We start from the raw sequence: 14,000 nt of genomic DNA on the forward strand, positions 1-14,000 counted from the left end.
TTTTTTTTTTTTTTTTTGGAACAACCCGCTTTAGCTCCCGATTGGCTGAGGCCGGCCACGCGGCCCGCGGGCCCAACCGAATTGGAGGCTGCATGCCCGCTGACCTCGTGGCGTAGCCTCCGCTGTCTGCGCGCGCGCGCGCGTGCGCTCCAGGCTGTGGGTCACCTCTCCCTGGCGTCCCGGGAAGGACCCGTTGCAGGACCCGGGCCGGCGGGCGCCTCGCACGTTCGCTGGGTTCCCCGCACAGCACAGCGACTTCGAGAACAAGGGGAGCCTGAGGCCGCGGCGGCGAGCCCCAAGCCGTCTCCCGTGCGCCCCTGCGCCGGGCACGATCAGGATCAGTGCAGGAAGGGGCTCGGCCTGTAGGCACTCTGGCCTTAAGGTAGACATACACCGACTGGGATTCTGGGTGCCCGGCCTGGCGTAGGGCGGTTAATGCGCCTGAAACTGCGGGGGCGGAGGCCAGAAAGGACTCTCCTCCCACCACCACCCCCCTCTCCCCCCCGTTGACCCGTGATCCCTGCAGGTGCACCTTCAAGGCTGGACTGCTCTGAGGGTTTCAGCGATGCAGTTTGAAAAGTGTCATCTTCCCATGGTCCCCCCTTCCCCGTGACACCCGCGAAAGGTGCGTGCAAACGTGGAAGTTTTGGAAGACAAGGTGGGCCCTGCTCTGCGAGTCACAAGCAGCCCATGCGCAGGCAGCATCCCTGCGTGGGCGTGTGTCGAAGTGGGGGCTAAACACCAGCACCCCATGCTGCGTCGGGCACGGGAGGTCCCCACTTAGAATCGGCCCACTGTGAAACCCAGCGGTTTTCAAAGCCTTTATGACGCATGTGTGAATACAGTCTCTTGATATTTAAAGGCTTTAATCGCGATTACACTTCAGCTTTGAGAGCAGCCAGCCAGTGGCTCACAAGCGCTCCACCACCTTAGATATGTCTGGCAGGTGGCCTGCGCTGAGTGGAGCCACCTCACCTTCTGGAGAAACCAGGGACGCCCGCGCCCCCCTTCCCCCGGCCTGTGCCCCTATCCCTTCACCCACAGCGTCACTGTAGAGATGACCATCTGGCCTGATTTGGGGGCCCCCAGGCAGAAGAAGGGCTTCAGGGGGCCGGAGAATTGCAGCTGGGCGTAGGTGTGCAGGTGGGACCCGTCCTTCAGGTTGTAGAAGGACACCTCCCCCGCCTCGAAGTCCAGGAAGACCCCCATGTGGCTGGGGGGGCTCGGCCAGCGTGACAGGGGTTGGGGCAGATGTGCTGGGTGTGTACTTCTTCCCTTTGCACAGCTGCACCACCCAGAACCCATTTTCGGGGCACTTGGGGACCCTGTCCCTCCGGCTCACATTGTCCCTGCACACGCCCAGGGCCCAGAGAGCGTCACCGGTGAGGTTCATGCCCACCTCCCAATAGTGCCTGCCCGAGGAGAAGGTCTCCCGGCCCACGGCGCAGGGGTAGGCCAGGAACCGGTCCTTGCTGTGGAGCGCGCCCTCCAGTGGCGTGCTCAGGTAGCGCCTCTGGCGGCTCTCGTACAAGAGGAGGTAGGGGTAGGCGGTGGCGGGGTCCGGCACCACATCCTCTGCAGATGGAGGGAAGGGGGCAGCGAATCATCCCTGCTCTCCCTAACCACGCCCCAGGGCTGAGTCCAGCTGTACACCTGGGCCACTGGGGTCCCTCCCCCAACTGTCCATATTGGTGGTGCTAAGGAGCTGGGAGCTGGGGGGCCATTTGGGCACCTCACCGTGTGTCCCCCATAGGAACAGAAAGGGTACAGAGTGTGAATGTCCCATAAAGGACAGTCCCCCTGGCTGGGCCCCTGCTTACCTTGGAAACTCTTCAGCACCTCTATCTGCCCAGGGACCCTGCAGACTGTCCTCAGCACAGTTGGGGTGGCCTCTGGGTACTGTACACTCAGGCTGTTCCTCCTCCAGTGGACACAGGGTCATTGTCCCCTCTGACCCCACGCGGAGCCCTCCCTGCGCCCATCAGTGCCTCCCCTGCAGCTAGCCACGTACCTGCTCAGGAGCTCCTTCATGTCCTGCAAGACACAGAAGGAGGGAGATTGGCAAAGCCTCGTGAGGAATCTGGGGCGTTGTGCCTGCGTTTCTGGTCTGTAGTGCTAGAAAGGCTAAGATGTTTTCCCACAGCCCTGTGCCCACTTTCCAGAGTGTAACCCGGTCTTGGCTGCACATAGGAATCCTACGCGCTGGCCCAGCCAGGCCTCCTGTTCTCCCCACATAATGCCTGGGGACATGGAAGCTGTGCCAGTGAACCCATGGGTGGAATTGGGGGCACAGGGCAGGTGACCATCAATGTGCCTTTTGTAGTTCAGCATCACTGTGAGTGACAAAAAGGTCCACATGTTAGTTTGTAGATAGGTTGCTTTTTATAGAAGACAAAATGTTCCTCTGAGCTACGTAGCCTGAGCTACCATATAACCTGTCATCTAGAACAGGCCCCTTCCTGGGGACAAAACCCACAGAGGTCAGGACAACAGACAAAAACCTGGGCCTGAGCCAGGCAAATGGGACGGACGCATGGATTCCCTGCATGTGGCATTTGCTTCTCTTGTGGAAACATGCACACAGGAGTGTGTGCAATCTTATCTGTCGCTGTGGATTCCGTCCCTCCACATAGTTGGTGAATCACCCACTTGTTGGCCAACATAACCCCCTTCTTTCAGGGCCTCGGTGGGCCGGTCTGTCCTTGGAAGGCCAGCTGTGGCCTCTCGTGACTGCCATCCTGGGGTGCAATCACATGACTCCCTCCTGCCTGTGAAGTCGTGGGTGTCTATCTGGGCTGGTGTGTCTGTGCCCCACATCACCTCACTAATGACAGCCGCCCCCAGGCCACCTCCCTGGGCTAGGAAGGGAGGGGACACACATCTGCAGGACAAGAGCCTGTTATGGGCTGACTGGGCTTCAGATTCACACACTGGAGCCCCAGCCCGCAGGACCTCAGAGGGGGACCGTATTGGTGATTGGGTCTTTAAAGAGCCGATTTACGGTAAAGTGAGGTCACTAGGGTTGGACCCTAATTCCCTAACACTGGGGAGAGAGGCCTGGGGAGTAACCAGGCCTGCCTGCGCCTGGATCCCAGACTTCCTGCCTCCAGGACCAGGAGACAGTCCACTGTGTGAGCCACCTCCTGTGGTCTTTGTGAGGCAGCCTGAGCTGAGACAGAGCCTTCCCCTGTGTGTACTAGTTACTGCAGTCACCACCTGACCACACCTGGGCATGAGTCCCCCCCACCTGGGCATGAGTCCCCCCCCACCCAGATAGGTGAGCAGGGGTGCTGAGGTCTCACCTACCCCCCCAGGTGAGCAGGTGTACTGAGGTCTTCCCTACCCCCCCCAGGTGAGCAGGTGTACTGAGGTCTCCCCTCCCCCAGGTGAGCAGGGGTGCTAGGTCTCCCCTCCCCCCCAGATAAGCAGCTGTACTGAGGTCTCCCCACCCCCCAATATGAGCAGTGGTGCTGAGGTCTCCCCTCCCCCAGGATCAGGTGTACTGGGGACTCCCCTCCCCCAGGGAGCAGGGGTGCTGAAGTCTCCACTCCCCCAGGTGAGCAGAGTTGCTGAGGTCTCCCCTTCTCCCCAGGTGAGCAAGGGTCCTGAGGTCTCCCCCCCAGGTGAGCAGGGGTCCTGGGGTCTCCCCTCCCCCAGGTGAGCAGGTGTACTGAGGACTCTCCTCCACCCCCCAGGGAGCAGGTGTACTGAGGACTCCCTCCCAGGGAGCAGGTGCACTGAGGACTCGCCACACCCCCAGGTGAGCAGGTGTACTGAGGACTCTCCCCCACCCCCCCAGGGAGCAGGTGCACTGAGGACTCGCCACACCCCTAGGGAGCAGGTGTACTGAGGACTCTCCTCCCCCCAGAGAGCAGGGCGCCCCCTCACCTGCAACATCTGCAGTGGGCTGTGCTGGTTCTTGTCCTCCAGTTGGAGCAGCAGCATCTCCAGGGAGTGGCCCTGCCGCTCCAGGGTGGCAGAGCTCTCCCGCAGCCTGGCTCCCACCTCTTCGTCCTCAGTCTTCAGGGCCTGGAGCAGGCGCTGTTCCTCCTCCAGGAGGAAGAGGCCCATCTTCTCAAACTCCACCAGGATGCGCTGCCTCTGCTCCTTCACCTTCTCCTGCAGGAGCCGACGGTGGGGGAGGGGGGGATTGCGGGTGTGAAGGACCCCGGACCCGGGTCCACTCCCTTTCCCCGCCAGCCAGATGGGAGGGCAGCTCCTAGGACGCTGTAACCCCCCAGGGTCCTGGTGACCCACAGAGAAGAAGCTAGCCTAGCAGGGGAGGGAGCCCCTCTGTGGGGTCACCTGCTGAGCCCCAAGCAGCGGCACCCAAGCGTCCCTGCATCTCCAAGGCGGCCGGCCTGGGCTGGGCGTGTGTTCTGGATCCTGATTCTAGCAGGAATCCTGAGCTCCGGGTATGTGTTCGCATCCACACAGCTCTTGTGTGGCCTGTCCGAACCCACTGGGCTCCTGTGTGTGCACCCGGTCCCCGGGCACCTGCCTGCCACTCAGCCAAGGTCTGTCTCTCCCTGGCCTGCAGCCTCCCAGTCTTCATCATCTCCTCCCGAAGGTGCCCCATGTCGGCCTGCAGCTTCAGCTGTGAGACACATGGACCGCAGAGTGTGGGGTCAGAGGCCCTTACGCCCTGGCATCTGCCCAGTGCCCCCACCCCAGAGAAGGACGTGAGGGGGTCCTGGGGAAGAACACATGGCACCCGAGACATGCGCCTTGGGCAGGAGGGTTATTATGAGCTGGAGCCAATCAAGGATCAGCACTGCAGAAATAGACCTTCTCAGGGCTCCCCTTAACTGAGTAAAGGCCAGAGAAAGAGGAGGGCCAGGGGTCTCATCCCAGGAAGGTTTATGGCCCTACAGGAAGGTGGCGAGCTGGTGCCCCGATGCATGTGCACTAACAACCCTTCTCTTCCGTGAGTTTCCCTATATTTGCTTTCTGCTGTGCTTGGCACATGTCTCCAAGCCCACATGCTGAATACGAACCCCCAGCGTGGAGTGAGGAGGTGGGGCTCCTGGGGGGCAATCAGGTCACGAGGGTGGCGCCCCCAGGAATGGGATTAGTGTGATCATACAACAGACCCCACAGAGCTCCCCGTCCAGTGAGGACAGGGAACCAGGATGAGGGCTCTCAGCCCATGGTGCTGGAGCCCTAACTGCACGGACCTGGGGCAGGGCCTCCAACAGTGTGGACTCCAGGCCACCAGCTTTGTGGACGTTTGGGCCGTGCATTATGGGGGCTCTTGTCCTGCCTACTACATGTGCACCAGGACGTCCCTGTGACCCACCTTGTACTCTTGCACGGCCTCCTCGACCGGGACCACCCTGTGGGTCCTGTGTTCCTGGGCCTCCTTGCAGACGACACAGATGGGGATCTGGTCGTCCTCACAGAAGAGCTTCAGCAACTCCTGGTGCTCTGCACACAGGTCCCTGCTCTGGAAGCCCGGGTGCTGCCGCGCCATCTCAGCCACTTTGGTCAGCAGGCGGTTGGGCCGCAAGTTCCTTTGCGGGGACAGCTCCCGGCACTCGGGGCATGGGAAGGAGCCCTTCCGCTTCCTCCCCCCTTTCCTGCCTTTGGCCTTCTCCCAGGTCAGCCGGATGCACTCGCGGCAGAAGTTGTGGCCACAGGAGGTCATCACCGGGTCCGTGAAGTAGTCAAGGCAGATGGAGCACGTGGCCTCCTCCTGCAGCTTTCTGGCAAGTTCCAAGGCATCCATGCTTCCTGGGCAGGGAGTGGAGTGTCCCTCACATGCTCCTTGATCCTCTCCACCCCAAACCCTTGTCTGTGGCCGGCCCCACCCACTGTAGGGAGAATCTTGCTAGGTTGCGTTAGAGCGTCCCCCCAACCCCCCACCCCCCACATGATGTCTGATCTGGCTCCTCGCCTCCCACTGACCTATCTACAGCAAGAATCCTGTTTGGCCAGTTTGGCAAGAATCTCCCTCTCAGAGATTTTTCATCACTAACCCCCACTTCCCCTGAACCGCCATAAATCCCCACTGGTCCACCCTATACTGAGTTGAGCCAGTTCTTTGCTGGGATCTCTCATCCCCTATTACAGTAATCCTGAACAAAGTCTGTTTTTACTGTCCTGACTACGTGTCAGCTCTGGTGTTCTGCCACATGGTGCAGTGCAGAAAAGACACCTGGTGTGCGTGAGTGCATGCACAGACATGCACACACACAAGAGCACACACACGAGAGCAAGCACACACACATGTGCACATATGCACACACACAAGAGCGCACCCATGCGCACACGCGCACATATGCACACATACACATGCACAGAACATACACACACACGTATACACATATGCACAAAAATACACACACATGCATGCTTGCACACATACGTGCACAAATGAACGCAGAAACATACACACGTGCACACACATGCACATGCGCGCACAAGCAGACATACACATACACACGCAATGCAAACATGCACACACATGCACATACATGAGAGCACACACGCACATGCGCACATATGCACACATACACGAGAGCACACATGTGCAGAGAACATATATGCACACACGTGTGCGCGCATGCACAGAACACACAGCACACATGCACACACAAACGCGCACAAATACACATGTATGCACACATGTGCGCACATGCATGCACACACACACAAATACATGTACATGTGCGCAGATGCACACATGCACACACAGAGACATACACATGCACACACATGCACACATACAGTCTCACAAGCACACACACAAATACACACATGCACACACATGAGAACACACACATACACACACACGGTCACACACGCACACACATGCACACGCACACACATGGTCACACGCAAGACATACGTGCACACACACGAGAGCATACATATGCACACACAGTGCACACATGCACACAAATACACATGCACGCACACACGTATATGCACACACACGGTCACTCATGCACACACATACATGCACACATACATGCAAATATGCACGCACACACGACAGCACACCCACATACGGCCACACACATGCACACATGTACGTACATACGAGAGCACATACACGCACACACATGCACACACACATTGAGAGCACACGCACAGATATATATGCACACACATGAGAGCACACACATACACACTCGCACACATAGTCTCACAAGCACACACATACATGCACACACAGTCACACACGCACACACGTACATGCATACATGCATGCACACATGAGACCACACACATACACACATGCACACACATGGTCACACTGGGTGTGGCTGTACCCCTGACCCTATGCCAGGGAGGTCCAAAGCCCCCTCTGCAGGTCACAGGGTGTTATTCGAGCCCTGTTAGGGGATTGGAACATCATTTCTGGACTTTACTATCCCAGCTCCTTTCTCTGCAGTCATCTGCAGTGAGCAGGGCTGGATGCCTCAGGCCTCCCACGTCCCAGACCCTGGTTCAATTTATCTGGAGCTGTCTCTGCAGACACTGTGAGGTCAGGGTGTCCCTCTGCTCTCTCCACCCTAAGGGGCATTGCTGCCCACCCAACAGAAACGCGGGCCAGCAGGGCAAGCTGGTGGGCTGGGGGTCTGACTCAGGATGGAGGCGACACGCCCAAGGACCCCAGGTCAGTGAGGATGGACAGGCCACCCTCCATCCGAGAATGCTTTTCTGTAAAGGGACAAAACCAGTTCACCCGTCTGGTCCCAGGCTGTAACCATCCTGGAAGCTGTGTCTGCTACAGGGGCAGCGCACGAAGTCCCCACCAGAGCCTCAGCGCACAAGGGGTGACGTGCCGCCTGCCCCCTCCCTGGAGGGACCGGTACTCACCACCGGGAAGGGGGCCACAGGCCGCGGTCGTCCTCAGCCACGCGCGCAAATAGCGCCCTGGAAAGCCTGCGTTTGCGCAGTGAAGACCATGGGGCGGTGGTCACAGGGGGCTTGGGGGCCCCCGGGGGTGCTGGGCTTTGTGGCGTCAGCAGGGGCGGGGGCAGGGGCGGCGTGGGGGGGGCGCTAGTTATCAGGTGGGGGCAGGGGATGGGGGCGGGAGGCTTTGTGGGGCGGGTTGTCAGGAGCCTGGGGATGAGGCGGGGGCCAGCGCAGAGTGGGTCAGGGGTGGGACGGCGGCGGTTTTGGCAACCCAGCCGGGGGGAGGGAAGAGGGATGATAGAGATTGCAGGGGCAAAGGCCAGTGGGGGGTAATCTTTCTGAGAGGGAAAAGAGGGTTGCAGGCAGGGGGGAGGTGGGGAAGGGGCAAGGGGTGGATCCACAATGGGGAAGAGATGAGAGCAGAAGACAGAGCAAGTCTGGGCTCTCCGCGGCGTGGAGGGGGGGAGGTGCGGGAGGTGAAGGGATCGCTGGGTGCGGGTGGGGATGAAGTGGGGTCGCTGGAGGAGGCAGCAGGGCGGGCGACCCTCTCACAACAGCCCCACCTCTCCGGTGGTGACTTCGCTAGTGCTCAGAGCCGGGTCCAGGGGAGGGGGCGTCGTCCAGATCCCCGGTTAGGAAAGGAGGATCATATCGGACGGGCACTGGGAACGGTCGACCCCTTGGGGTCCGGCCCCCGCCCGGAGGTTGCTTCGGCGGGTAGCTGCCCCCAACCCGGACCTAGAGCTCGCTGGTGGCTGAGCACCCCCAAGTCCTAGGGTCTGGGGGACCCGACAGATGAGGAAATTGAGGCTGGGCCAGGGCAGGAGGGCGGGGAAAACAGGCATGTGGCTGTAGACGCACAGGACCAGGACAGGCTGGGCGCTCACCCTGTTTATGTGCGCCTGGGCCTGGGCGGTGCAAGAGGCTCCAGGCGGGCAGCCTGATGCTGATTCTAATCCCCCCTCCCAGAGCCACGACCCCTCTGCTGCCCTTTCCATCAGCTGGGGCGTTCTGGGCGGAGGGTGTCTTTCCCTTCAGGGAACAGAATCATGGAATGTTCAAACCTTGAATAAAAAGGTGTCAGGAAGACCCACAGGAGAGCAACGAATCCCGTGCATAAAGTGCCCAGATGAGCCTTTTACCACGTTTGATGTATCTGGCCTGTTGTTTTGTCTGCGGGGAGACAGAGCACAGGCAGGGGAGGGTCAGAAAGAGAGGGAGACACAGAATCTGAAGCAGGCTCCAGGCTCTGAGCTGTCAGCACCAGAGCCCAATGCGGGGCTCAAACCCACTAGCTGTGCAATCATGACCTGAGCCCAAGTCAGACGTTTAACTGACTGAACCACCCAGGCGCCCCGAACGTTGTGTTGTTTAAGCAAACCCCAGACAGCACTGGATTCATCTTTTGCCTCCTCCAGACAATACCTGGAGGAGGACAGACAGAATGACAGGACAAAAAACTACCTTACTGTGTATCCTTGGGGAACCAGAAAAGGTTAGAAGGGGTGTGAGTTTCATGCGCACCTTGGGAGGGGGACAGGTAGCCTTTGTGGGGAAAACAGGTTCCTTTAGGAAAGGCAAGTGGGTTTTGGGGGAGAACAGGAGATAAGCTTTGTCTCCACAGCTGCCAGTGGTCTTTCCGTCTCCTTGGGGATGGAGAGGTTTCCAGCAACCTCGTTTCCAGAACTTGCTGCTTTTAGTCAAACAAGAGAAGCCCCAAGGCAGCTTTCTTTTGCATCTGTTGAATCTTAAGTGACTTTGTCTTAAAATAATGTGGCAGTTCTGGGGTCCGGAGTGGCCCCCACACTTCCCACACATCTCCAAAACTGGGTTTCTTACATAACCACCATTGACTGTCATTCCTGGGAACTCCTTGCCAAGGAAGGTTTGCTTTAGAGCTGAGCTTTGTAAGAGGGCTACACAGTGGGGACTCCCTAGGTCTTCTTCAGGGAGCTTTAATTCAAAAAAAATTTTTAATGTTGATTTATTTTTTTTTTTGAGAGAGAGAGAGAGAGAGAGGGAGAGAGAGCACTAGTTGGGGAGGGGCAGAGAGAGAGGGAGATACAGAATCCGAAGCAAACTCCAGGGTCCAAGCTGTCAGCACGGAGCGCGACGCGGCGCTTGAACTCACGAACCGTGAGATCATGACCTGAGCAGAAGTCGGATGGTTAACCAACTGAGCCATCCAGGCGCCCCTAATTTTTTTTAATGTTTATATTTTTGAGAGAGAGAGAGAGAGCGAGCACAAGTGGGGGAGGGACAGAGAGAGAGAGAGAGGGAGGCAGAGGATCTGAAGTGGGCTCCAGACTCTGAGCTGTCAGCACTGAGCCTGAGATGGGGCTCGAACTCAGGAACTGTGAGTTCATGACCTGAGTCGAAATCAGATACTTAACCGACTGAGCTACCCAGGGGCCCCTCCCCCGGGGAGCTTTACACAACTCTGTGCAGGAGCAGCTCGGAATCTCTGTGGAGGGATCTGGCACCACTATTTTTTTTTAACATTTATTTATTTTGGGGAGACAGAGATAGACCACGAGCAGGAAAGGGGCAGGGAGAGAGGGAGACACAGAATCCGAAGTGGGCTCCAGGCTCTGAGCTGTCAGCACAGAGCTTGACGCGGGTCTCAAACTCATGAACCATGCGATCATGACCTAAGCCAAAGTCGGATGCTTAACCGACTGAGCCACCCAGGCGCCCCTGCACCACTATTTTTAAAGCTGTCAGAAAGCCTCTCACTGTCAGAAAAAATACAATAAAAAACAAGAGGTTTGGTTCTCTCTGTTGAAAATAAGAGACTTCCTTTTCCTGGTGCTTTTGAAATGCATCCTTTCAATGTCTGAAGAAGGGACTGGGAACACGTGGTGGGTGGTCTGATTGAATGTTCATTCGACAACAAAATTGTTTTCTTTGTTTGTTTCTCTCTTTGTTTCACTGGGTTGGGAGCAAATTTCATTGCATTTCATTATATTTCCCCAGCATTAACATGCTGCCACAGTTGTGAACCAGGTTGGTTTAGAGCATGATCTGATTTACCTAAAGATTTTGATGTTTGGTTTCTATCCACATTTGCCACTTTTAGTCAGAGGAACAGAAACACAAAATTAAAGTATGAAAGGAAATATAAAGTTTCAAATGATGATTTTTGTGCATTTGTAGTGTTTAGTCTTTAGGGCTTCTGAGGTGTAGGGAAAGGAAATCTTTCTACCCTCTTAGATTCTTACTCCGAGGTCTGCAAATTAAACTGACAAAGACAGAATAACAGAAGAAAAGCCTATGAATTTGATTTAATGTTATTTTTTTATGTGCATGGGGCTTCATAGAAAAGAATTGAAAAACCCAGAGCAACAGACTTGGGGGTCTGTATGCAATTTTAACAAAGGGTGATATATTGTGCAGAACTGACAAAAGGGAGTTTGGGCTTCTTTGGATGTTAAATCGTGAGAAGGTAAATATATGTGGGGGAAACCAACTAAAAAGGGTTATAGTAAGGTTTTTCTTATGCAGATTCATCTCCGTGCTGCCTCCATCTCTGGTAATAAGGTCATTCTCCGTTTCCTTCACAAAGGGGATTTATGCCCTGCTTTTAGGCAGATAGAAAAAGAGCAGAAAGCCCATCCTGTGCTCAAAATAACCCTTATGCCAAAGTGGAATGTTCAGGGGTGACATATTTTGATTCCCTGACATATTTGATCTGAGATACACAGAGCTGGTTACTAGGTAAAGGTGGTAAAGGCATTTTATTCAGCAAGAATGGAAAGATGCTCTTTTCACTTCAACTGAGCTGAACTCTGAATGCAGCAGAGACAGCTGGAGGTTTCTACCAGTGAGTGAGAGAGGGGCTCAGCCCTAACAGGCTACTATAGACAGGGTGGCTTATAAATAACATATTTTGCATAATTTTGAAGGCTGGAAAATCTGAGATCAAGGTGCTGCTAGATTCAGTATCTGGTGAAAGCCTAATTCCTGGTTTGTGGGAAGTGTGTTCTCATTGTGTCTTCACTGGTGGATGGGGCAATGGTGCTGCTGTCTGGAGTCTCTTTTATAAGGCACAAATGTCACCAGTGGGGGCTCCACCCTCAGGACCTCATCAGCTCCCAAAGACCCTGCTTCCAAAACCCACAACACTGGCAGTTACGTTTCAACATATGAATTTTGGAGAGACACAAACCTTTAGTGGGTGGCATTGGGTTTTCAATATTCTTACTCAGGCGGGTCAAGGATATACAAAAATGTCAGAAGTGGGGGGTGAGGGGGGTGCCTGGGTGGCTCAGTTAAGCATCTGACTTCAGCTCAGGTCACGATCTCGTGGTTCGTGGGTTTGATCCCCTCATCAGTCTCTGTGCTGAGAGCCCAGAGCCTGCTCGGGATTCTCTTCCTCTCTCTCTGCTTCTCCCCCACTTGTGCTTTCTTTCCCTCTCAAAATAAATTTTAAAACCTAAAAAAAAAAAAAGATGGGGGGTGAGGAACTTACTCAGACATCAAGCGTCAGGGCAGGGTGAGATCTATCACCAGGCAGACTCAGCAGGATTCTTACTATAGCTGGGCTCTGCTGGGATGGGCACAGAAGTCCACGGGTGAGGTCCCACAGGTGACTCGTGGAGAAGAGAACTCAAGGGGGCCTGGCTGGTTTGGTCAGCACTGAAGCATGAGCTGAACGCCCTCAGAGCTGTGATGTGGGATGTAGATGGGGAAGCTGGAGGGCCATTCCCCTTCCCCTCCCCCTCCTGACACAGCAGGACCCTTCCTGCAGGAACCCTCACAATGGGCATCTGGCTCCTGGAGAGCGACATGCTTTTCTGTCCTGTACCAGGAATCTGGGGGGAGCGGCCTTAGGTCAAGTGCCGGCAACCCTGCAGCTTCAAGGCGGGGTTCTGGCTTTTCCTTTGGAAACCACACAGAGTCATCCTTGTCTTCTTCTACCTCGTGTAGTCCCTCAAATATCTGCAGGTCTCAATTTTGTGGCTCACCCTACCCCACCCCGTTCCCCCTGTCCCCTGCCTACCAGATTGTAGCCCCCTACCTGCATTGCTGTCACCATTTCTTGCAGACCCTGGTTTCCAAATTTCTTGCTAACATGATTGTTTTTATCTGCAGTTACCACAGAACCAGCTGTATCTGTGAGGATTCTGTGGCAGAGGCACACAGTTCTGCATCCTGGAGGCTCACCACAGCAAGGGTTGTTTCTCACACTCACTATATGGGCACCAGGGACCTTGTAGGGGAGGAGGGAGATCTTTTCTTCTACCCTCTTATCTTCTGTACCTGGGGTCTGTGAATTAAGGTGACAACAGCCAGATTAATAGAAGAGAAGGCATACAGATTTTATCTTATGTTTGCAATGTTATGTGTATGGGCCTTCACAGAAAGGAAGCAAAAACACAAATTGGCTTATGGGTGACAGGTTGTGGAGAAGTAACTAGACAAAGGAAAGGGGATTGGGGCTTCTGGAGGTGAATTGTAGGAGGGTGTCTGGGAAACTTGAGGGAGGAACCAATGATAGGTAAGCGTTGTTTACACAGACTCATCTCTGTCCCATCTCTGGTGATAGGAGCTCACCCTCTTTCTGGTACAGGAGAGGGGGCACCTTTGCCAATGGAAATTTCCTGACCAAATGGGGATTTTTGCTTTGCTTTTAAGTGGAATAGGTGGGAGGGCAGAGAGCTCCTCCTGTGTTTGCTGTTTCTCAATTGCCTTCAGCTAAAATCATCAGGATGCCGAGGTGGTGTATTTTGGGGTAGCATAGCCCCATTTCCCTCAGCCTCTCGGTGATCATACGGCAACACATCCTCAGTCAGGAGGCCAGTTCACAGCCTCTACCATGTGACGGGGGTCACCAGCTCTCAAAGCCAGTGACTCTAGAAAATGCGGGAAGGTTGCTCCTCTGGCTTAATGAGACCCCCGATGAATCTGAGCCATTGGGACCCGAGGCCCAGGGCTCTGCAGTGATGGCTGGCAGTGTCTGTTTGGGCCTCTGCTGCCTTAGCAGGTGGTGACAGCCTCCCCAGGACCATGTCTCAGCTCCTTCCCATATCCCAATCCAGGCAGCTGAGACCACGGGGGCTTTCCTGTTTTGGGGTCTGATGTTATCCTTTCCTGGGTAACCATCTTCTGTATGTGCCCTTCTGTCCACTGTG

At 55.7% G+C, this 14,000-nt stretch overlaps 1 protein-coding gene and 1 long non-coding RNA gene across 2 annotated transcripts; one reads left to right on the forward strand and one right to left on the reverse strand.

Annotated features, from left to right (window-relative positions):
• The first annotated feature begins 30 nt into the window (after positions 1–30).
• LOC109259605 (uncharacterized) lies at positions 31–869 on the forward strand. Its single transcript, XR_002076706.2, has 2 exons — positions 31–382; positions 527–869. It is a non-coding gene; the product is annotated as an uncharacterized LOC109259605 (long non-coding RNA).
• TRIM17 (tripartite motif containing 17) lies at positions 850–7,952 on the reverse strand. The gene is given in 8 exon segments (XM_019437242.2): positions 850–1,221; positions 1,223–1,575; positions 1,821–1,921; positions 2,012–2,034; positions 3,889–4,119; positions 4,502–4,597; positions 5,300–5,733; positions 7,828–7,952. Coding segments are annotated over 7 exon segments (1,428 nt in total). The 5' UTR covers positions 5,729–5,733; positions 7,828–7,952; the 3' UTR covers positions 850–1,026.
• Between the last annotated feature and the right edge of the window lie 6,048 nt (positions 7,953–14,000).

The sequence above is a fragment of the Panthera pardus genome, unplaced genomic scaffold, assembly GCF_024362965.1.
Source record: "Panthera pardus isolate Hobbes unplaced genomic scaffold, ASM2436296v1 HiC_scaffold_1, whole genome shotgun sequence".
NCBI classification, from domain to species: Eukaryota; Metazoa; Chordata; class Mammalia; order Carnivora; family Felidae; genus Panthera; species Panthera pardus.